Genomic DNA, 25,089 nt, shown 5'->3' with positions numbered 1-25,089 from the left:
CACTCCCTCGCTGTCTTTCATTTGGCACCATGGCTGCATGAACAGGTGGAGCTGTCCTCCATATTCTATGTGTGGTCCACATCCTCCTCCTCGTCATCATTATCCACCTGAATATTACTTTCTGACCTGTTGAACATAGCTATCTGAGTTATAAAATGATTCTTATCCTATTTGTAATAGCAGGCCTCGTGCTTGAAGCATAATACGAACAAATTACCTCTTGTTTTGGTTCGTATCCACGATTTGTTTTTATTTGGTTAGTTACCTATTGATTTCTGGGTTCCACCATTGTTTTCTTTTTTTGTGCTCTTCTCTTTGTAAGGCACAGTCCACATACTGTTTGTCCAACATGAGGAAATTCAAGTTTTAAGTTTTAGGAACACCATTTTTACACAATTTGAGGAACTTTTACTTTTCTTGAGTACAATGATCTCATACCATTTTCTACTTTTATACACAACACAACAGAGGGAATTATACTCCTTTTTCCATTGTCACTCTTGGCCGCGCCGAGTAAAACCATGCCAAACCAGCGTGTGTGTTGTGAGACACTACTCACCTCTGTCTGCAGGAGACTAGAGAGACAGGCATTTTTAGCAATCTCTGTGTTCAGCTCTCAAGACTTTGGTAGCTTCTAACTGAATCTCTGTGGTTTGGAGTTTAGTTTCTGTCCTGCGTCCTGTTTTTACTTTAGATATCTGCTTTATTTTACTGTTTCATGTTTGCTGTCAAGGTGGCACGGCGGTGCAGTGGTTAGCACTGTCACCTCATAGGAAGAAGTTTGATCCCAGGAGGGAGCGCTTCTGCACGGATTTTGCATGTTCTTTCCGTGTCAGTGTGGGTTTTCTCCACGTACTCCAGCTTCCTCCCACAGTCCAAAGGCATGCACATTGATTGGTGACTCTGAAGTCTGTCTCTATGTGTCAGTTCTGTGATAATCTGGCGACCTGTCTCCACACACAAATATACAAGTACAGCCGAAACTATTAACAGAAATATTTTAATCATGTGATAAATTTTCATGTTAAAACATTTAATGGTTCCAGTATCTCAAGTATGAGGACCTACTGCTTTTCCTTCAAAATATTTTGATTAAATAAATTCATGTAATTTTTTCTGCACCAAGTACTTTTACTTTTAATACTTAAATACATATTTTCTTGATTGCACCTCCATACTTTAACTTAAATAACATATACTATGCAGGACTTAAACTGGTAACAGAGTGTGTTTACAGTGTGGTGGCAGTATTTTTCCTTACATAAAGGATCTGGATACTTCCTCCACCACTGCAGCTAACACTGCATGTACAGCATCATAAATATTTTGCTGTTGCTGGTATTGGATTTTCCTGTAACACCAGTACAGACACTGGAAAATCACACTTTGTTTTAAGTCTGCTGCTGAAGTTCTTCTTTTTCTTACAACCTTTTCTTTGGTGACATTTCTCCAGTTCTTGGGCATATGCCAGAGTCACAACACAACGCCTGCCCTTATGTAGTGTTTAGGGGGCATGAACACATGCTAATAGGTCACTTATGAACACATAGGATTCATCATTGAACACACCTGGGTAAAAGCAGTTTTGGATGGTTAAGAACATTTGGTGCGTCTGGAGTTGTCTTCCAGGGAAATAAGGGAAATATAAGAGGAATTCATGACGTATTGCTACATGAGGCCCATTCTTAACGACCTCATACGCATCTTTTGCATTTCTGTATAACGATTTCTTCCTCTTGCGCCAATATACCTGTGATATGCTAATATCGGTCAATGTATCGACCTATTGGCCGTCTCTTTCGCTGACAGAGACGACTACTCTTTGAAGCAGGTCAGGAAAAACCTTCATCTTCCTCTGTAGATCCAGGGTTGAGTCTGTCCTGCAGCTCGGCGCAGTCCTTGTGCTTCTCCTCCCTGAACACAATTACTGCATTTAAAAGCTCCGAGATGTGAGAAACCACCTTTCCATTTGAAAGCCATCTTACGCAGCAAGAATCTTGACTGGAGACGGAAACTGATTTAATGATATTTAAAGAGAGAGAGAGGGAGAGAAAGGGGCACATGTGTGGGCTTCTGTAGATTGTAGATATTATACTGAATTACAAATATTTCAATTTAGTGAGATTCTATGGTTTAGCAGTAAAGTGTATAGAGCTAAGAAACTCTTCCGAGAGTGACGAGCAGAGATTAGCCCATGACAGCTTTTTAACACAAATAAATGTGGGCTGAATGTGCATTCATATACGTCTCCTGTATGACAGGTAGTTTTTGTTCCATTAACTGGCGAGGTCAGCTCTCTCCGGGCAGTGATTGATGTGTATGATACACAGAAAATACATTTAGAATTACACACCAAAGTGTAACACCATATGAATAAAAGACCCATATACGTGTATATAGATATATAAATATGTATGTATAGCGTGTAAGGCTGAGAGAGACTGCTCTGAGTGAAGCCCACAGATTAACCTTTGACAGCTGTCCGACACAAATATATGAAGGTTGACTGTACTTTCATATACATCACCTGTATGACAGGTCTGTGTCAGAGTTTTCATTCCATTAACTAAGCAGTCAGCTTTCTCCAGGCAGTGATTTATATATATATGATACATATAGAATATAGTATATGTTTTTGTTAAAATAAACTCAAAAAAATAAGAAGTGGAGGAGAGGAATTGAAAGGAAGCAATGTAAACTGCAGCCATGACGCCAAAGAACAAAAGCAACTACAGTGTGGCAATACCGTTTACAAACAGCAGGCGACACTCCCTGTGAAGTATACCTAATCATTATATGAACACTGGCATAAAGTAGAAAAAAATAAGTACTAACTGCTTTGAGATAAATGCTAACAACATCATGCTAACGTAGTCACGGTGATAATGCTAACATGCTGATGGCAAGCAGGTTTAATGTTTACCCTGTTTGGATTCTTTGTTGAGCTTATTAGCATGCAAATTAGCATTAAACATATGCAGGTATTTTGCCGGTTTAACAATGTTGCATACGAAGCAATTAATGCAAATTTAACCAGTCCACATGAATTCTGCCTGACCTTGGAATTTGTCCAATCATCATGATCCCTCACAAATTTGACCAGTCACCATAGTTTCCTGCGTGTTTCATTAATCATAGCAGTCCCCTACACGACGTCACTAAACGCACCTCCTTGTCTCTGATAGTGAGGATGAAGACACTACTAAACAGCTTACTTACTTACACACAAGACAAATCATCATGACAGACGCTGTTGCATCCAGATCTATCGCACATGCTAAAAGACTCAAGGTGGGTTAGATTAAAGATACATGGTTAGTGGTAGGTGTGTTGCGATACAGCAGTATTGCCGCTGACCATGATATTTTGAAATGAAATTATAGATGCATGATAGCATGGTGTAAATAATCCATCACCTCATAAATCATTTTTTGTTTCCTTCTGTGCTTACTTTGTCTCTCTCCCCCAATGCCAGCTGGTTACCTTTTCATTATCCATTAAGTGTAATTGCTGTTATGTTTATTTTATGTTATGTTTACAGACTTTCTCTATCTCCATGCACTCGTATTTTGAGTGCATGGAGATAGCATTGTTTGCATTGTTTGAGCATTGTTTGCTTTTTCAAATATCTATAGGTATTACACTAATATTGTTATAGTGAACTCTTTGTGTTAGCTAGGGTCAGCAATGAAGTTGAAAGCTTTAAGAGGTCATGGGCAGGCTTTTTTGCTCTGTAATATGTCTGCTGAACTGTAACGATGTGGTGTTTAGTTGTACCACTGTGGTTGCTAAATAACTCTTATGGGTACTAGTCCATACCCATTGAGTGAGAGTACAGTTTCACATGGTGTGTGTTTGGGATACAGGTCATAGGAAATTGCAGATTAAATAGTAAACTGAACCCATTAAGAAGAGCAATGTATTCAGACAGAGTTTTTGTGAATTTGATACTAGGATTGCTTTATTGAACGTACAGTAGTACCATTGCCAATAGTGGGAAAGTTAGTAGGCTAAAACTGTACTTTAGTAGTTGAGGTAGCACATTGAAAGGCAGATAGTTAAAGTGTTTATATGTTGTATTGACTTAAAAGTGGGGAGCACTGGTAGTTCACATGGGAAAGGTGCGGCTAGCCCTTGTTGCAGCAGTGGGGGTTGGAAACCAGCCTTCGTTCTTTGCTGCATGTCTTCCTTGCTCTCTTTCTCTCCCATCCTTCCTGTCATGCTTCACTGTCCTGTCAAATATAGGCAAAAAATGCTCTTTTGCCAAGAGGGAACTTTAGATATTGGTCCCTAGATTATGTTCACCCAGTTTCATGCAGATCGGTCAAACTTCCTGGGAAGAGATCGATTTGAAGTGTTTTTCAAAAAATTCAAAATGGTGGAAAATCTATATAACCGCAAGTTATAGGTTCTTGAGGCAAATGTGTTCCTCATGAGGAGAGGCATCTCTGTGCAAAGTTTCATGTCTCTACGACATACGGGGCATGAGATATGCCCATTCAAAGTCTGAGTTTCAGTCGGTTGCTTTAGCGCCCCCCTTTGGCCAACTGCTGTAATATTGCTTCATTCACATCCTCCCATGACCCTCTACCACTGTGCCAAATTTCACATGGACTGACCAAGTCAGTGAGGAGAAAAACCTGGAACAGACACACACACAGAGTTTTCATCATTATATAGTAAGATAAGAATGTGGAGCTACCTGGTGGATATGTTAAGTTCCAAAAACTGTACTGTCCGTTTGTTCATATTTGACTGAATAGATAAATCAAAGAATTTGAATTATGAAAAATAAATAAATAAATAAATAAATATCATACAAATAACCTGCAAAATCCCTGAGAGGTTTATACCAAAGTATGCCGAAGACATATTATATTATTGACCTTATGATGGCACTAGAGTAAAAGTCAGAAGTTATTACAATTCATCCTGAGGGGAACACGAATGTGTGTAGCACCTCATGATGGCTACAGAATTAGTCTGAGGATCACCAGTCATCGGGATACATCATCTGGGGACCATGAATGTACGCTTCAAAATGTCCTGGCAATCCAATAGTTGTGAATCTTTACTAAGAGCAACAAATGTCCACTTTAATGGTGGTGCTGGAGAAAAAGTCAGAGGATCACCTACGTCACCTGGGGACCATGAATGTCTGTACAAAATATTTTGCCAATCAGTCCAGGAGGTACTTAGATATTTCTGTCAGAACCAAAATGGTGGACGGACTGTTCCTTCTTGCTGTGAGGTTTCACATTTTTCTCTCAGTTGATTTGTGACGATATTTGATTGCTCAAGATTTACGGCATTCTGGTCAGAAACTTGAGGGAGAGAATAACGTTAAAGAACAATCATGACATCCATTGTGATCCTAACTACCATATCATTAAGTCAAAGTGTGTGTGAATGGATTCATTTGAAGAGTCGTCCTCCCCCACAAATCAGACAGGTCGGCTGAAGATTCACATGCCACATCTCATCTGAGACACCCTCTGCCTTTAAAGTCTGATTGCTGCGTTAAAAGGCCTTTACTGACAACAGAAGCAGTGAGGCTGTCATGATGGGCACTGTAATGGAATTTCAATGGGACTATCTCCCTGAGGTTGATGGGAGGGGAATCACATTGAGAGTCAAAGAGCTGTGATTGCTGTGTGGTGCCCTGCAGGCGTCGGGACTAATAGGACTCTGACCTTAGCCAGACACGACCAGTCTGTGTTTGAATGTTCCTAACACAACCTCTCCACTGCGCGGAATTAAACTGAAATGTAAACGTAAGTGGGTTTTTTTATCTTGGCACTTCTGCCATATTGGTTTGGAGCAAATAAATGCCATGGATTCATCTCAGATGCAGCCTTTTTTCACATTTCTGCGCATTTTAGGGTTTAGACAACATTTGGCCCACATGGAAAAATTATCTTTAATACATTTCAGGTAATTGCTAAATGACAATTATTTTATTGACACTTCAGTTGGCTCCCTGTGACACTCTTTAAGACATAGTTTGACATTTTAAGTAACAAGGTTTTTCACTGTCTTGCCAAGAGTTAGAAGAGAAGATCAATGCCACTCTTACATCTGGACAGAAGCTACAGTTGGCAGAGGAAAATGTTGGCATTGTACATCTCTGCAAACCACAGATACATTACATTTCCATGTTTCATATCATATCAAGGTTTCTAAAATAACATAGATTGTGAGCTGACTTTGTCATCAAAGGTGGAGGGGATAGTGGACGGCGTGTCACCTGGGCAAGCCAAGCTGCAGACCAACAAACAACAAACCTAGTTCGGTCAGGAACACTTTCGTCAAAGAAAACTGTATTTTCATTTGTAGGATCATATTTGGTGGTATGGCTCTGTTCTGGGGCCTCTCTACCTTTCCTCGGGCCTACGCAGAAAGCCTCTTCCACGCGCCTATGTGGAAAGCCTAAGGCAGGGAGAGCACAAGCAAAGACCCCCGGGAACAGAACAGAGTAGCATCCATGACAGACAGAAATGACATGGATAAGTCAGACATAGCATGAAAAGGAGGAGCTGGGGTCGAGGCGGGTTGGAAAGCGGCTCACAGAGGAAGCAGCAACAGTAGCCAGAGTAGTTTAAATTAGGAAACAGGAATGTTGGTGGAAAAAAATAAAAGAAAAACGGTAAAGGTCAGGGAGGGGAGTTGTGTGTGTTTGCAAACAGTGACATGAGTGTACGTATGAGCATCAAGAGGTGAGTCAGGTAGGGGACATAAAGATACTTATATACTGTAAGATATGTAGGCAGGTTTCAATCACTTCACCACGTTAGTATGGTGATAGCAGGGCCGCACCTTTTAATAAACATTTCTTTTTGGAGTCTCAAGGAGTACGTTATCTGTGGGCTAACCACTTAATTGTGATGCATTAAGTGCTGCTATAGTCAATATTTGTAAATTTTTTTTTTTTTTTTTTTTGCTCTCCCATCAGTGCGCTCTGGTGTGTAACCCAATATTGTTGTCCTTGAAGCTTTTGTCAGATTTTGGTAAAATATTTTCTTAAGTGCCTCAAAAATCTCTTCCCAAAGTGAACCTAACTTAGTGTATGTCCAAAATATGTGGGTATGGTCGCCAGTTACCTTTCATCTGAATCCCCTTCATGTATTTGACTTAGCTACTAAGTGTGCAATACAATGAGATTTTACGTCAACAAAGTGAAAGTGACGTTGCTATACCAACTGCTGGCAGACTTACAATATGACACTGCAGTGTTCCTACTGATGGTGCAAATGCAAACAGAAAGAAAGCTCTTGAAATTTTAGGGGAGCTCCCCAGTAGGCTGTTTTCATCAGGGAGTCCCCAGAACTGTTTGGTCCAAAAACGCCTGAAGGCAGCACATAACAGATCCACTCCATCCTTTCTTACCTTTCACAGTCCAAGCTCCAGACATACACTGTGTAACTGTTGACCAGAGAGAACTCAGATTTAGTCAGAGAAAGTAGCTAAAATGAAACTTAATGAAATATCTTACAGTAGCTGAGACGATACAACAACTTACCTCAGACACACTGCTCTGCGTCTGTTAGATCCCAGTAAGTTTCGCAAGTTTGCATCGCTGCAACCCAATCTGTTAGAATCAAAAACTTTATTGAACAAGTTTTGTAACTGTTGCAAAATTGCATGAATGATTTTGATATGTGAATGCCTTCAGAGGTGTTAGTAGGCTGATTTTATCACCTTGGATCTGAGCCAGGTTAGCTGCTTCCTTCTGTATTTCCCTAAATGTCAAAGTACTCCTTTAATCATCATGTCTTACCATAGACTACAAAATGTGGCAGCCCCTTTGTGTCATTAATGTGAATTTATATTTCCATAATAATGCAGTTTGACTGGTTAAAGGTCACATTTCATTATTTTGGTTGGGGCTCTGCTCATGATTGTTTAACCATCTGCTCCCTTTTTTCCCCCTTGCATTTTAGCATGACATTTATTTCCAGACATGTCACAGTAAACTTCCCGTGAGACCAGCCTGTCCTGACATGTAGCCGAACATACGTGTAAATCTGTGTCCTTGGGTTCTGTCGTCCTCTAGGGCAACGTGACCTTCTCGTGTTCGCAGCCCCAGCTGGTGGCCTGCACCTTTTTGAGCTCCAGCAGCAGCTTTCTGTCGCTTCCGTCAGCAGCGTCTGCCGCGGGGGGTTTCTCCGTTCGCTTTCAGTTCAGGACGTGGAACCCGGACGGGCTGCTGCTCTCTGTGCAGCTGAGCCCGGAGCCTCGCAGATTGGAGCTGCAGATCCACAACAGCCGGCTTCAGCTGACCCTCCACGGCTCAGGACGGCCTAAATCAGAGGTCTCTGCTGGTGAGTCCACAGGCCACACATGCAGAAAACACGCATGTATTATATAACTGTGTTTGTGAGGACCATCCCTGACTTCATTTGCTCTCACAGATTGAACTCTGACCTTTCTGTAACAAGTTTGTTTGAATTCCAGTGGTGTTTTTACTTAATGTGTCTGCTTAAAAAAAAAGAAAGAAGAGGAAGCTCTATCATGAATAAATAATCATGATTAAGTTGAACTGATAGTCTCCTCAGATCAGTGCATTTTTAGACCCCATAAGCAATTCATTTACATATCAGGTATTAAAAAGAAAACGGTATATATCTCCAAAAGTGCGTTTTCTAACTTCATTTTACTCCTTGTATTTTGTGTTTTTTTTTTTTTTTTAATTAGGTGATGAAGGCACAAAACAAGTGAAACACATGACAGGGGCAGGGACGACACTATGTGGGAGACAAGACGTGTAAAATAACAATTAACACATAAGACAAACAGGCATATTGGCATGTTGGTATATGAATGCTGATGGTGTTGAGTGGCATTTTGTGTGTTTGTTGGTGTGTGTGTGTGTGTGTGTTGATGGAGTTGATTAATTAGTAATAACGGGGGAAATGAATCAGAACAAGAGGAACAGGCGAAAGGGGAAGAGTCACGGGTGCAGATAGATAAAGCAAACTGAACATAAGAATAAAGGATACAGAAAAATAGATAAATAAATATATGAATACATAAATAAATAAATACATGTATAAAATAATGAATACAAAAATAAAAATAAAACATTTATAAAAATTAACAAGAAAAGTAAATAAATAAGTAAAATAATAATAATAATAATCAAAAAAATCTCTCACTCCCAACCCCCACTCCCTTCTGTCTCCCTCTTTAAATTCAACTCTATAAATAAAAAGTGAAATGACATAACCCTGAGAGGGGGCTGACTGATTGATCCCACCACCTGCTGCTCCTTTATCTACGTAGAACAACCCTGATACCCAGTGGGAGGAGTCTGTTTGTGAGGTTGGATGTGTGTGTATGCATTCATCAAATCAAATGGTCCTTTTTTCCATGTGTGTTACCTTTTCCTGAAGAAAATGTTGTTCTTGCATGCCTCCCTGGAAAACAGCAAACATATTGATTTACTGATTGATTGGGGAGAACATTAAACAACAGCAGAACTATGTGAAAACATCTGTCTACAAACTCACTCACAACTCGTGCTGTATAATCCCAGTCTCATTTTTCCAGTCGTGAGCCCAGTATTTCCCAAACACGCTCTCTTTCACTAAACTGAAAGTGAAACTTACCTACGCACCAGGGGCGATTGCTCTGAACTTCCCCTAAAACTTCATAGAAGAAATGGTCAAATATGTACTATTGAATTTACATTAAAATAAGAGTTTACATTGCATTAAATGTGAGCTAGGATGCGTTTAACATCATGACTCTGATGTTCAAACGTCAGCTGTTTATCACCAGTTTTCAAACACGACCTCCCTGTCATACATTCTCGTGTCAGCACGGTGGACGTGGAGCCTCCAAGCATTCCTGTGAGACCGCACTGAGCAGGTTTTTTTCATGCAGCAAAGCGAGACGGTCATTTGATAAATGTGACAGAATCGTCACTTTCAGGGAGGCTCAGCTTCGCTGGGACCTAATGGAGCGGTAGGAGAGGACGCTCGGTGTATGCATGACGATTGGAGGAATTGACTAAAAGGCTGAACCCCTTTGTGATTGACAGGAAATACACACCGGTATCGTCGCATTTTGAGCTCAGTCCCATGCGGATATTTGCGAGTGGAGTCTTCTGACAGAGTGCCGTCCGGAGTTCCCTATTTCCATAAGTGATATAGCTCATTTTCACCGTTCTGAAATCTCTGAGGTGTGTTTTGCTGTGGTTCTATGGCATAAGTGTGTCTGAAAAACGGCTTCAGTTAAATGTTTCTTTTATAAGTTACTGCCTCGCTACAATATGACACATTTTATGATGTAAACTTAAAGTGAGCTTCCCCTGTTTGAAAGACCAGCAGCCGCCACCGCTACGCACTCTTCAAAGCCAGACTCCTGTACTAAAGCTTTTTATTGTTGCACCTCAGCCAAGGAGGACGCCATTAATGTTCCCATCATGAGCTGTCACAAGCTTCTTGTCCATGAGTAGATGCACACTTCCTTCTGTGCGGTGATATGGTTGGCAGGTGTAGTTCAGTAGGAAGAAAATAGTTCCAACATGAAACTGCTCTCAACAAGGTCTGTGGATTATCTTGAGTAAGCAGGTCATGATTTATATAAAGAGACATTTCTGTCGAGTTTTTAAATGTGATTTCTGTGGCACTCTGAGCTCCACAAGCTGAGTGCCATCTAGTTCCAGCATATTGGAGAGAAGGCAGACATCTCTACAACTGATATCTCAGACACCAAAACACTCTAGACTGATGAATAGTGCCACAGGTAATAGGAAAAATATTTATTTTTGATTCGGGGGGTGATCTGTCCCTTTAAAAATATTCTCTCTAAATGTTTTATGATGAGGGAAACACATTTCCCGGAGCCCAAGGATACACAAGCTATACGTTTTAGTGAGTAACACTGAATGTAGACATAACTTTTGTTTGTTTACAAGAAAACTCCACAGGGCCCCTTTGAGTGAACCGCCAACTTTGTTTTCTGCATTAATTAAAAAACCTTGGGAGGGGAAAAAAAGAGTAGAAATCTGGCAAAGGAACAACAGCACGAATATATCTCAGCATTAATGTGGTCTCAATTCGAAATCTAAGACCTGTAATCTTAAACTGGACCTTAGATGCGGATGCACTTCAGAATTTTTTGTCATCTTACTTGTGGTTGAACTTGAGATCCATACGTGCACATGTTGACCCCATATTTCTCTGTTTGCAATACGGAGTGCACAGACTCCACAAGGCTGCTTGTTTGTGTGCTTCACTCTTCTGAGACAAAGTATACAGAAAGACAGTGCCGCCTTAATCCACGACGCGGAGACTGAATGTGTTGGCTCACGCAAGTAATTTCATCCGACTTACTTTAACACCTTTATCCTCAATAAACTCCAAAAAAAAGTTTATTTTCTTGGAATTACTTTGAGGAGAAGAAAATCGTTCAATTCTCTGTACAGGATTGCTTAGTAAATATAACACAGATAACCGTGATTGTTTGGGGAAGCCAGACTTTCAGCAGATGGTGGGCTGCAGGGAAATATAGATGGAGAAGACAACCGCAGCTAAGGGACAATATTCCCTTTTATATAATTTACCTCAAGCTGTATTTAATTACCTGTCTGCACGAGGGACTGGCAGCCTCTGAGCTGCAGCACATGAGCAGTTTGACCTGGAGTCCTCTTGTTGTTTGTAATAACAAAGTGTAAGTAAAAGTTTTACTGCAGATTAATTTAGCAGAGTAAAGAGGCAGTCTGATATTAGTTTGTCAGGGATTGACTTTGCAGTAATTTGGGGCATTTATTTATTTATCCACTTATTTTTATTAGGATTCCTCAGTTTTTCCTCCTCCTTGGGTGGATTTTTAGAGGTCAGGGCTGAAATTACTATTGAACACGAGCTCTGATAGCATCTTGGTTACAAATTCAGGGGGGTTCAGATAGCTACTCAGCACAGAGGCCGGCAACATTTCAGACGTACGGAGGGATAATCCCTCGGATCTGGTCTGCAAATGTGATTAAAACGCAGATTTATCCTGTGTGAATGTGCTGCATTAAACACAGACATGGGGGGTACATTCCTTAATTTCATTAGGATCCCAAAGTAATACTAAAAGGTTGCGTGATACTTGGAGCAGCAGGAAATCTGCTCAATGATGGATGTGCTGAATCATAACCAGGCAGAGAAAGCTGGACTCACTGCTGGTAAATCTGCATTGTTCCTGCAGTGCATAAAGATCTGCTGGGTCAGTAAACACCAGCGTGCTGTGCAGGGCCACGGCTGTGTTTGGTTAGAAAAAAATTACCTGTTGCTTCTATTTGGAGCCTCTGTAGCGTGCAAGGGCGGATTATTAGACAATGGACACCTGGGCACAGACGTGCAGAAGGCCCCACCACCTCTTCCTACAATGGAGCAAGACACACAGACTGTGTCGTGGTTTTGACACTTTTTTTTTTGTTGTTTTTAATTTTGTGTCGTTACATTCTTGTCCGACCAGGTTCTCATTGGTTGGACAGACGCTGGTGTTACTTTAATAGGGCTGAGCGTCCACCAAAGACTTTATTTTCCCAGCTTAAAATGGCAGTTGCTATGTAGCGCTTGTATTTGTCCTCTGTCACACTTGGTCTTTGTGTTATTTGTGCTGCCCCTTCTCCACTGAGATTGGACAGGTGGTGACAGTGACAAGGGCAGCGTTTCACCTGAAGTAATACAATTTTCAGCTCTTATTTCTAATCAGAAAAATGGATGAATACTCACAGACAACTGTCAGTGTTGGATTTTATCATTATGGATTTATTTTACCAAGGTTCAAAAAGACACAGCCATCCAAGGCTGCAGTATAAAGCTTCTGAAAGGAAGACAATCACACCAGAGCCATTGTTGGAGCGGCAGCATGGTTAACGTTAGCTTCTGGGCTAAACATTATAAGTCTCTTTCAGAGGTATTAAACATTAGTAACCTTTTGTTGTATATGACCTCATCAACCCCAGAGTTAACTTCCATAGTGTCCAGTATGTCAGATGCTGCTCATCAGTCCAGTTCAATGCTTAGTTGTGAGACGGACTCACACAGCTCAGGTAGAAGAGAGTTACAGTGCGCAGGTTATTTTTGGATAATATTACACTGGAGATCACATTTATTTCTCACTCGAGACATTCCACTCGCCTGAGCACAGTTTACTCGCCCTGGGCGTTAAGTAAGTGTTAATATCGAGCTCTATGACTGGAAAAAAAACAGCTTTGGTGGACACACAAAGCTGCCAGGTAGAGTTCACTCAGTGCAGCATGGTGTTTTAGTTCATGTAGAGAGAATGTGCTGATCTTTTGATGTCATTGACCAATCGATTGGTGAGAGAGTAGGTAGAATTTCAGTCCACCAAAATTACCTTTGGTTGACTACAGCCTTACGTTGTGTTAATATTGTGTCTTTGTAGTTGTATTGTGTCTTTGAGGGCATTTTGTGTCTCTGTGGTGCTTTGTAGTCTTTTTTGTGTGTCTTTGTGTTCATTTTATGTCATGCTTTGGTTGTTTTATGTCTCTTTGTGGTTGTTTTGTGTCTTTGAGGGCATTTTGTGTCTCTGTGGTGCTTTGTAGTCTTTTTTGTGTGTCTTTGTGTTCATTTTATGTCATGCTTTGGTTGTTTTATGTCTCTTTGTGGTTGTTTTGTGTCTCTTTGTCGTCATTTTGTTTCTTTGAGGGCATTTTGTGTTCCTTTATGGTTATTTTGTAATCTTTTTTTGTCGTTTTGTGTCTTTGTGTTAATTTTATGGCCTGTTTTGGTTGTTTTGCGTCTCTTTGTAGTTGTTTTGTATCTGTGTCTTGTTTGTTGTTGTTTTTGTCTCTTTGAAGTATTTCTGTGTCTTTTTTGGTCATTTTGTGTTAATTTTATGTCATGTTTTGGTTTTTTTATTTCCTATTTGTAGTTGTTTTGTGTGTCTTTAAAGGCATTTTGTGTCTCTCATTTTGTCTTTGTGTTCATTTTATGTCAAGTTTTGGTTGTTTTGTCTCTTCAGGGGCATTTTGTGTCTCTTGATGGTGACTTTGTGTCTGTTTGTGGTCATTTTGTGTCTCTTTGAGGTAATTCTGTCTTTTTTGATTGTGTGGTTGTTTTGTGTTCTTTGCTTTAGTTATGTGTCTCTTATTAGAGGGAATTGTTTGCCTCTTTGAGGTAATTGTGTGTCTGTACTGGTCGTTTTCTGTCTGTGGTTGTGGTTCTGCCCAGTAAACCGTTCAGTAATGTGTCCATGGCCGCGTGCAGCAGTATGTTTTTTAGCTGCAAAAATCTGCATATCTGTTTTCATTTCAAGCTCCCAGAAAAGAGTGAAGTAGTGAATCTCAAACTGAGCATTTTAATTAAAAGTAAATCAGGTTCAGGGATTATAAACTATTCTCACCTTTCTCAGCACTCTTCTCCCAAGGTGCAACAGTATCACATACCTCATAGCAATGTCAAATGTTGTGCAGCGGATGTGTCTCAGTGCAATCGTTAATCTGAGCTGCAGGGCTCACCAAAGTTGTTGAAAATAATTTGAAAAATTCTAATTCTATTCTTCTTTCTCTTCACTTTTCATTGGAAACATCACGTCTCTGATCCTTTTTCAGTTTGATGAGTAGACAACAGAATGGCTTAAGGAGAAATGCAATTGGCCCTGTTTGATAAAGTGCTGTACTTGAGCTAAGTGCACGAGAGCGTTAATGTGGAAAGAATATCGATCTGTGTCCTCCCTCTGTTCAGCCCAGAAATGATGTGCTCCGACAGTAAAGTCTTAATTTTCACACAAGCGAACAGTCGGACTGGGAGATGCACAAGTGTCTACAATGGGTAACAACATCCAAAATGAGTGTTTGTTTCATTCACCTCACTCTGCATCGACTGCCAGTTGGGGTTGTCAAGGACTTGAGACAGCTGCCACTGCAGCTCGGTGAAGGAATGACATGAAGCTGTCACATGAAGCTGTGTATTTCCTGGAGGCAGCAGTGGGGCTCAGAGATGTAGTCTCAGACAGAAGACGAATAAGCAAATATTTTATTTTTCTTGAGCAACAGTCACGCAGGTTACTGATGCGATACAAATAAAAACCATTAGTTGTGTGTTCTAGATAGTACTTTGGTACTTGAAGCTTGGCCAGCAGCAGGACGGCAAGGAGATCATGAGATATATATGAGCTGAAACAGGGAGGAGGGGGGGCGAGGGGGCTCCCACTGATATTCGCTCGCAGTCCCTTGCGGCTACACTGCTCATTCCATGAAACAGTCAATGGAGTGGAGAAAAAAAATGCCCATGGCACTCACAGTCTTCTGGGTAAAAGGTTTTTGTGGAAGCGACAGGCATCATTGGATAGTGAGTGAAATTCTCAAGTTTTCCCAAGAGCCTGGACGGATCTGATTTTAGACTAACTAAAATATCTCCCAGCATGCACTCTGCATGACCACCTCGTCCCCACGGAGCTCCCGAACCACAGCACAGCTCAATCTGGATGCTAATTTAGTCTCAGGATGGAGTGGTTGGTTCAGTCATTTCCATTCATTGTGTGTGTTGTCCCCCTTGAAGGCTGCGGCTCTGTGAGATGAGCTGTCAGTGTTAATTCAGAAGAAATGGTTTGGGGATCAAGCTGAGTCGGCTAATCACTCATCTTTTTTTGGTTTGGGTTTTTAAAGACTGGATGGGTTTAATCCTTGGAAGCCCAACGGCTGTGAAACTGCAAGATCTTTTTCAAAAACTGTCTTGTGGTAACGTACACCTACCTGAATATAAACACTAGGCCTACATATCCTAACACTGTGGACTCTAAACGCTGTCATAGCAACATTATTGGCACAGCACATTAAGTTAAACATTGGTGTCTCTCTCTTTTTGACCAATTTCAACAATTGTCCAAGAAAGTATTCACCCTGCAGTGTTCATGAAGATGGTAATCATAAGTGCTATATCATAGGCAACTGGACTTGCTTGAATTTCTCAAAGACATTTCACCTCTCATCCAAGAAACTTCTTCTTATGACACCACTTATCACCCACCTACAATGTAGTCTTGGGATCCCTCCCCAGACAATCTAACACCCATTCACACTTGGACCCATCTAACCCTTACGACACACAAGATGGCCGAGTGGGTCAATGACTCACGTGTGACCTTAACAACTCTGTAAGGGTTCACACCCACACACAGTTTAAAGCCTGTAACTTCGCACCAGTCCGTGACTGAAGAAGCCTCTTGGATGAGAGGTGAAACGTCCTCAAGAAACTCAAGCAAGTCCAGTCGCCTACGACCCGTAGTAATTTTTTCTTTATTCTAAAGATGTTAACGATAGAAAGCCTTTATAATAATAAAAGTAGAATACATATGATATTAGGGATTTGTTTTAATGTTGCAAAAACACAGCTTTGTGCTTCAATGGGCTTCACACAAAAGGCCCCATGAAAATGACTCATACTTCATTTCTACATATGTAAATATGAAAAAAAAAATCTAGAGGACTGATCTCATAATTCTGCAATTTTGCAAGGTAAAAAAAGTTCAAATACCAAGTCGTTTTAAGTTTTTTTGTACTGATTTTCAGCTTCATTTTCAATAATGCTAATAATAAAATTTATTTCTATAGCACTTTTCAAAAACAAGTTTACAAATTGCTTTACAGACAAAAGCAATTAAAATACTGAAATAAATTCAAAGCAGCCAAAAATGGAAACAGAGATAAGAGACAATGAATAAAAATTTGAGAATAAGCAAATGAATCAAAGCGTATTAATGGTCGTTGTATGAAAACACATTTTTTAAAAGAGGACACTGAAGTGGCTTGTCTGATTCCCGATGGGAGGTTGTGCCACACTTGTGGAGCCCTTACAGCAAATGACCTTCTCCCCTCTGTCTCAAGCCGTGCCCTGGGGACAGAGAGCAACAGCTGGTCTGCAGATCTGAGTATGAGCAGGGTTGTAAGGTGTGAGAAGGTCGTTGATGTATGAAGGGGCAAGGCCAGTCAATGATTTGAAAACAAGCAATAAAATTTTAAAATCAATTCTAAACACCACAGGTGACCAGTGCAATGAGGCATGAATAGGGAAATATGCTAATATTTTTTAGTTCTTGTAAGAATCCTCGCTGTGGTATTTTGGAGTAGTTGGAGGCGGTTGATTGATTTTTGGGGCAGTCTGGTGAATAATGAGTCACAGTAATCTAGATGACTGGAGACAAAAGCTTGAATGAGAGTTAGTGTATCACTGAAGGAAAGAAAAGGTCTAATTTTAACAAGACGCCTGCTTTGATAGCTGATTTGGAAATGCTGTTAAAATAAAAGTTTGAATCAACAATTACTCCCGAGATTTCTGACTTCATGGCTGCACCGCAAACCTTGGAACCTTGTGCTTCAGGTCCAAGTAGCAACACTTCAGTTTTGTCATTGTTTAACATTAAGAAGTTGCTGGGCATCCAGGACATTATGGTTGCAAGGCAATCTGTAGAGAGGTTACTGAGGTGTGGTCTGAAGGATTTACGGATAAATAGATTTGAGTGTCACCGGCATAAAAATGAAAAGAAATACTTGAAGTTTTTGAACTTCGGACTTTTCCCAGTTGTAACTCCCAGATAATATTGGGTTGAGCAAATGGTCGTTTAAAAACAGAGACTAAGTTTCAGTTATTTTAACAGAAGGGGAATAATGGGCTCAGAGAAAGCTTACAACCACAGAATTAAGGGCACCAGGGTTGTTGTTATGAGCCATCCGGTCCCCATATGACCAAAGTGAGAGCTCTGTCCGCACAAAGTCAAACACATTTCCAGTGGGTGTTGGCTCCGCCAGGGTTGTCCCTTGTTACAGAATCTGTTCGTGATATTCATCGACAGAATTTCAAGGAGCAACCGGGGACAGGAAGGGGTCCAGTTTGGGGAACCTCAGAATTGCATCTCAGCTTTTTGCAGATGATGTGGCTCTGTTTGCATCATCACACAGTGACCTCCAGCATGCACTGGTTTGCATCCATGTGTTAAGCGGTCAGGATGAGAGTCAACACCCTCAAGTATAAGTTCTTGGTTCTCTGCCTGAAAACAGTGGATTGCCCCCTCTGGTTTGGTGAGAGTTACTGCTCCAAGCGAAGGAGTTCAAGTATTTCTAGGTCTTTTTCATGTGTAAGGGTAAAATGGAGCATGACATGGATAGGTGGCTTGGCGCAGCTTCAGCAGTGATGTGGGCACTGCATCCGACCATCATGGAGAGGACGGGGCTCAGCCAGAAAGCAAAGCTCTGGATTTACCGGTACATCTACGTCCCAACCCTCACCTATGGTCATGAGCTTTGGGTAGCGGTACAAATTAGTTTCCTCCATAGGCTGACTGGGCCTGGGTGGTGGTTCCTTTTTTATATCTGTTGCCTGTTTATTTATTTAATTATTTTTTTTTGTGTGATTTATTTTTGCTCAGTGTTATTCCTTTTTTGTTTTTGCTTCTATATTTGCAAAAATTAACACAGGAGCGATGATGAAAATGATCTGTGTTGCACAAATGGGATGTATTTGTCTTCCTCATTTTTCTCTTCTTAATAAAAACTATTAGTCTATTTCATTTTACTGAGTAACTGTATTTTATTTTGTATGCTCATCCTAATATGTGAAGTAATTAACTATAGCTTTCAAATAACTGCTATGAAGTAAAAATTACAATTGTTTCCTCTGAAATAAGGACAGTACTTAGATGCTTTACACCACAGCAGGTAATGCATCTACAGTATTTGTTGACAATAATTAACAAACTCAAAGAAAGCAGACGTTATTCCTTCTCATTTACACATTAACTTCATCTAACTGATAAAATATGCAGTCAGAATTTTGTTGACAAGCGGCAGAGCGGAGGAGGGAGAGAGTTTTGTTTTGAGGCTCAGAGGGATGGAGGAGGCTTGAAGCTCTGTGACTGTCTCTTGTGTCAGTGAAGTGAAAACAACTGTGAGGAGAAGCCGTGTTGTGAGGAGATTGTTGTGGGGATTTAACGGCAGCTATTACAAAATTAAAAGTGTATCTTGAAATAATCCCAAACACAGGTGGAATTAATGATAAACTGTCATGTTCTCCTGTGGCCGTTGGTGCGTGCTGCCCTGATAACACAGACACTGGTGGCTGCTGAGAAAACACCACAGTAGCGCTACGACTATATCACACTCAGATGAACCAGAATGCAGCGGTAGAAATTCTTCGCAGCCTCCAGGTCTACAGGAAAGTGGACACTATATCTCTCTCTGTGCTACAGACCATTAAACTGCCATTTCAGTGAAGCTTAATGTTAAATGTTCTTCTTTAGGTCACAGAGTCAACGATGGTCTGTGGCACTCTGTGAGTCTCAACACGAGGAATCTACAGATCACTTTGACCGTGGATAGCGAGCCGTCCTCCACCATTGAACTGTGGGAACAACCGGAACCAAGAAATAACTTTTACTTTGGAGGTGAGTGGATTCTCATGTGTTTAGATGTGATCATTCTCTCTGTTGGAAAGTGGAAATAGAAACAGTCTTTACTTTGAACGTTCTGCATGTGACACTCAGCGTATTAATATAGCATCAATTAGAAGCAGAATTTTGCATAAGGCCCCTTTTAACTAATCATTATGAAGTAAGTGTTGATTGCACAATTTAATGGCTACAGAATAGTGACACCAACTGCGTGTAGATTGGTTCCCTAAAGCCCCGTGTTGACAGTGCAACACTGTCTGCTAAAGGGTATGATTTCCCAGGAAAATGAAGACGCAGTTTACAACACAAAGGAAATAAATCAACCATTGCTCAACTAAATCAGGAACAGGGAAAATGCTTTTGGAGGAATAGCTATTAGAGGGATCAATGTCAGTTTTTCACAGTTCCTATTCCAGGTAACAGAAATGGCAAATGGCGGAACAACCAAAATAACTATGGATAACAAATTGCAGTGTGTCCTGTACTGTTGACATACACTGTATAAAATAATGGACTTCGCCAGTCTGGCATCACCCATTGGTTTGTGGACCCCCGATTTGAAGCCTCGAGTCTGGCTTTTTGGCAGTCGCCATCTTGGATTAATGGAGCCAGATGTGACCATATTTAGACTGGAGGGTGAAGATAAAAATGCTAATGCTAGCTGTTAGCTTGGTAAGCACAATGCAGTGACAGCTATGGTTAACTGTGATAATGCTAATGCTAATTTTGGCTAATGAAAAAACTGAATATCCAAGCCCTTAGAGGGTCTTTTAGAACAATTAAACACCCAACTAGGTTTTTTTAGGCAGCCAAACAATTAACTTTAATGAACTGAAAACACACTTGCCATGGTTATGTTACCTTAGCAACGTTGTCACTCCGTAAGCGACTTGTCAACAGACAGCAACAACCTGTAAATCACAGGGGTCGCGCCCTTAATTATGTATAACTTTAAGTCTTAATACCATTTAAACAAAGGAGTTAAACCTTTTTCAGCTGTAAACGTGTTTATTTCTGCTGTAAAGTTGGGCATTTTAACATTGATGTCAATGGGGATCGACTCACTCCTGGAGCCAGCCTCAAGTGGCCATTAGAGGAACTGCAGTTTTTGGCACTTCCACATTGGCTTCATTTTTGTCAGCCCCAGAGGTTGCTGCTTGGTTTTTGGTAGCAGTTAGGCACTGAGGAAAACTGAAAGCGATCGGGTTGTCTGTGTGACAGCAGTGCAAATAATAATACTACTTGGAAATGCTCAGGGGGGAAAAGTTGAAAAGTTGTCTGCTTCCACTTTAACAAACCTTGTTGCAACATGTGTCATTTCTGTCCAGGCTGTCCCGCGATGGACTGTCAGTACCTGACTCCGGCCTTCCAGGGGTGTGTGCGGCTCATATTCATCAACAGCCAGCCGATGAATCTCAATCAAGTACAGCAGGGATTGCTGGGAAATTATAATGAGCTTCAGTTTGACACCTGTAACATAAGAGACAGGTAAAGTAGTTTGAATTTCTTATCCACACTTTTGTTTAATGGGACAAGAGTTCTCACAGAGATCTTACAGAAAACTTTGACATCCAGCAGGCAAAATATGTCAAACATAAAAATCTGTAAAACATTATCCAAGTTGGCAGCAGAGACTTATTCATGCCCACATTGTTAATTCGTAGATAGCAGTGTGTTGTCTGCAGAGCTGACTGAAAGTCACTGACATCTTGTCCTACAGAGACAAACACGCTGACAGGATCATCCAATTAAATTGCAAGAGAAACTCGGCAACACCTTCTCTGGCAGAGGACTATGCTAACAAGCTGCTCCCTGCTGTCCTGTGTGGCATCCTTCCCTATCCCTATCCCTCATTACCCTGCACAGCTGTGGGCCCTGTGAAGGGGATTGGCAGACCTATAAGAACCATGAATGTCTGCATGTGGCTTGGAACATGTATAAGAGCAAGACAAACATGCAAGCTGCAGTATTTCCCTTGTGTTTGCCCTGAGGAGAATCTCTCCTTTGTCAAAGTACCTGCTTTCTAGTCCAGATTGTTCGCTGTCAGAAGATATGCAAACACAACAGTGCTGACAGTCTGCTGTATCAGTAGGCAGAGGGATGCACCGCAGGAAATGACATGATGGAATGAGATGTTTTCTTTTCCCAACCTGAGATGCACACATCTTGAGTAGTTCCAGCGCAGGGTCGCTTCTTCTTTCCTTTATATATTAATGAATGAGTGCATAAGTGATGTGGCCATCTGGGTGGGTGAAAGGAAGCACACACACACACACACACACACACACACACATATACGTGTATATATGTACATATATACAGTACAGGCCAAAAGTTTGGACACACCTTCTCATTCAATGCGTTTTCTTTATTTTCATGACTATTTACATTGTAGATTCTCACTGAAGGCATCAAAACTATGAATGAACACATGTGGAGTTATGTACTTAACAAAAAAAGGTGAAATAACTGAAAACATGTTTTATATTCTAGTTTCTTCAAAATAGCCACCCTTTGCTCTGATTACTGCTTTGCACACTCTTGGCATTCTCTCCATGAGCTTCAAGAGGTAGTCACCTGAAATGGTTTTCCAACAGTCTTGAAGGAGTTCCCAGAGGTGTTTAGCACTTGTTGGCCCCTTTGCCTTCACTCTGCGGTCCAGCTCACCCCAAACCATCTCAATTGGGTTCAGGTCCGGTGACTGTGGAGGCCAGGTCATCTGCCGCAGCACTCCATCACTCTCCTTCTTGGTCAAATAGCCCTTACACAGCCTGGAGGTGTGTTTGGGGTCATTGTCCTGTTGAAAAATAAATGATCGTCCAACTAAACGCAAACCGGATGGGATGGCATGTCGCTGCAGGATGCTGTGGTAGCCATGCTGGTTCAGTGTGCCTTCAATTTTGAATAAATCCCCAACAGTGTCACCAGCAAAACACCCCCACACCATCACACCTCCTCCTCCATGCTTCACAGTGGGAACCAGGCATGTGGAATCCATCCGTCACCTTTTCTGCGTCTCACAAAGACACGGCGGTTCTCAAATTTGGACTCATCAGACCAAAGCACAGATTTCCACTGGTCTAATGTCCATTCCTTGTGTTTCTTGGCCCAAACAAATCTCTTCTGCTTGTTGCCTCTCCTTAGCAGTGGTTTCCTAGCAGCTATTTGACCATGAAGGCCTGATTCGCGCAGTCTCCTCTTAACAGTTGTTCTAGAGATGGGTCTGCTGCTAGAACTCTGTGTGGCATTCATCTGGTCTCTGATCTGAGCTGCTGTTAACTTGCCATTTCTGAGGCTGGTGACTCGGATGAACTTATCCTCAGAAGCAGAGGTGACTCTTGGTCTTCCTTTCCTGGTCGGTCCTCATGTGTGCCAGTTTTGTTGTAGCGCTTGATGGTTTTTGCGACTCCACTTGGGGACACATTTAAAGTTTTTGCAATTTTCCGGACTGACTGACCTTCATTTCTTAAAGTAATGATGGCCACTCGTTTTTCTTTAGTTAGCTGATTGGTTCTTGCCATAATATGAATTTTAACAGTTGTCCAATAGGGCTGTCGGCTGTGTATTAACCTGACTTCTGCACAACACAACTGATGGTCCCAACCCCATTGATAAAGCAAGAAATTCCACTAATTAACCCTGATAAGGCACACCTGTGAAGTGGAAACCATTTCAGGTGACTACCTCTTGAAGCTCATGGAGAGAATGCCAAGAGTGTGCAAAGCAGTAATCAGAGCAAAGGGTGGCTATTTTGAAGAAACTAGAATATAAAACATGTTTTCAGTTATTTCACCTTTTTTGTACATAACTCCACATGTGTTCATTCATAGTTTTGATGCCTTCAGTGAGAATCTACAATGTAAATAGTCATGAAAATAAAGAAAACGCATTGAATGAGAAGGTGTGTCCAAACTTTTGGCCTGTACTGTATATCGTGGCTCTTAATGAACTCCTATGAACGCATTAGAAATGTTCTAATCGTCAAGAAAAATTCTCAAAATTCTTGATCACTTCTGGCCACTAGGGGGAGCAGAATTACTCAAAAATTAGCTGTCAGACGCATCCCTAAAATATTATCTTCTATAAAATTATTTTGTCCCATATTTTAGCAAACAGATTAACAGTTGCCGAGTTGGAGGGGTTTAAATTTGTAATAAAGGCCAAAATCTTGTAAATATACTCTCCTCCTGCAGCTCTCCCCTCTATGCCCTAAGCTCCTCCCCCCAGACCACTATGGGCATATGTATCCACATCATATAGTAGCCTAGTGTTTCCCATACTTTGATTCATTTAACCTCATGTTATTGTAGAGTTGCCTGCAGTGCATTCACTCAGCAACTAATGTCCCATTCTGTCTTTATTTATCAGACCATAAATGAGGCAAGAATTAGCTAGCTAGCCACCCCACAATCCCTCTGACTCACTCCCCGCCACTGTAGACTGCTTTGTTGGGAGGAGAGTAGGCAGCAGCTCAGGAGATGGACCTTTGGTCAGCAGCTGCAGTGGCTGAAATTTAACCAGTGCAAACCTCCCAGAGCTAGGTGTCTCAGCTGGCTGGTGGCCAGTCAGTCTAGCCTGTGTAATGGCAGCAACAGAAAGTTTGCAGATCCAGTAGGGAGTCTGGGCTGTCCTGTCCCCTGGAGCTGGGGCTTGCGCCAGAGTCCTGCACTGGGTCGGGTACCCACAAAAACAGCTGATTTGCGGGTGGTTTTAAAAAAAAATAATTTTTTCCCGGGTTCGGATCTGGGTGGGAAAAATAACATGCGGGTCGGATCGCGGGTTTTAGATAAACACATCAGTCATTAGTTCGGTAAACTACAGATAACTATCTTGGTCATTATTTACCCTCTGAGGATCACCTCCACTATTTCGCAGTGGTCATTGGTTCAGCTGTTTACACGCGTTTCACCATCTAATAACACAATTTGTGATTGGATGACAGAATCAACATGGCTGCCACCGTCTAACAAGCGCCGCTTCCAAAACAGTAAATAATTATTTAGGTATTTGAGAAATACGTGGATAAAACGTACAACTATTACTCTATAATGTTTCTGAAGTGTTTCCCTGATGGATTACTTCTCTCCTCGATGGATTCTAAAAACACGTGACGGCTCGTAACTGCTGAACGTCGCTCTGGACAGAAAGTAAGTCTATTATTACGCATGTAAAGTTCCTTTACATAGATTAAAAGTTTAAAAGCATTAAACGTAACAAACGAGTTCTTTTACACTTGTATGGGAGAAGAACACAGAGGGTTGATGATGGAGCTGAAGTCAGGTTTTTATTGTGAGAGCTGCTTCATTAAGGTCGTTGTTTACTTACTGGCACTTTAACTGTGGCGATATGCTGTTCAATATTCAGCCAATATGACCCAAAATGATAATTTTAAATCCAGGTTACGGGTCGGGCTGCGGGTCGTGTTTCAGCAGGTTGGACCGGGTTGCAGTACTAATTGGCCTGATGCGCAGGTTTGCGGTTCGGGTGCGGGTTTGTACGTTGCCGGGTCGGGTCGGGGTGGATCTTGAAAACTGGACCCATGCAGGACTCTGGTTTGCGCTGGCTGTTTCCAAGTTGCTGTGGCCATTGATTGGGGCTCCGTCTCTGGATGTGCTGCCCACTCTCCTCCCAGCGAGGTGGTTTGTAGCAGCGGGGAGTGAGGGGGAGGACACACTTGAAGCCACA

At 41.4% G+C, this 25,089-nt stretch overlaps 1 protein-coding gene across 1 annotated transcript in view; it reads left to right on the top strand.

Annotated features, from left to right (window-relative positions):
• cntnap5a (contactin associated protein family member 5a) overlaps positions 1 to 25,089 on the top strand; it is a 185,780-nt gene that overhangs the window by 79,719 nt on the left and 80,972 nt on the right. The window contains exons 8-10 of the mRNA XM_049595075.1: positions 8,054 to 8,321; positions 19,255 to 19,398; positions 20,733 to 20,892. Coding sequence (XP_049451032.1) covers positions 8,054 to 8,321; positions 19,255 to 19,398; positions 20,733 to 20,892 — 572 coding nt within the window. The remainder of the gene's footprint in view (positions 1 to 8,053; positions 8,322 to 19,254; positions 19,399 to 20,732; positions 20,893 to 25,089) is intronic.

The sequence above is a fragment of the Epinephelus fuscoguttatus genome, linkage group LG13, assembly GCF_011397635.1.
Source record: "Epinephelus fuscoguttatus linkage group LG13, E.fuscoguttatus.final_Chr_v1".
NCBI classification, from domain to species: Eukaryota; Metazoa; Chordata; class Actinopteri; order Perciformes; family Serranidae; genus Epinephelus; species Epinephelus fuscoguttatus.
Note: the sequence above shows the minus strand (reverse complement) of the source record. Positions and strands in the feature narration are given on the sequence as shown.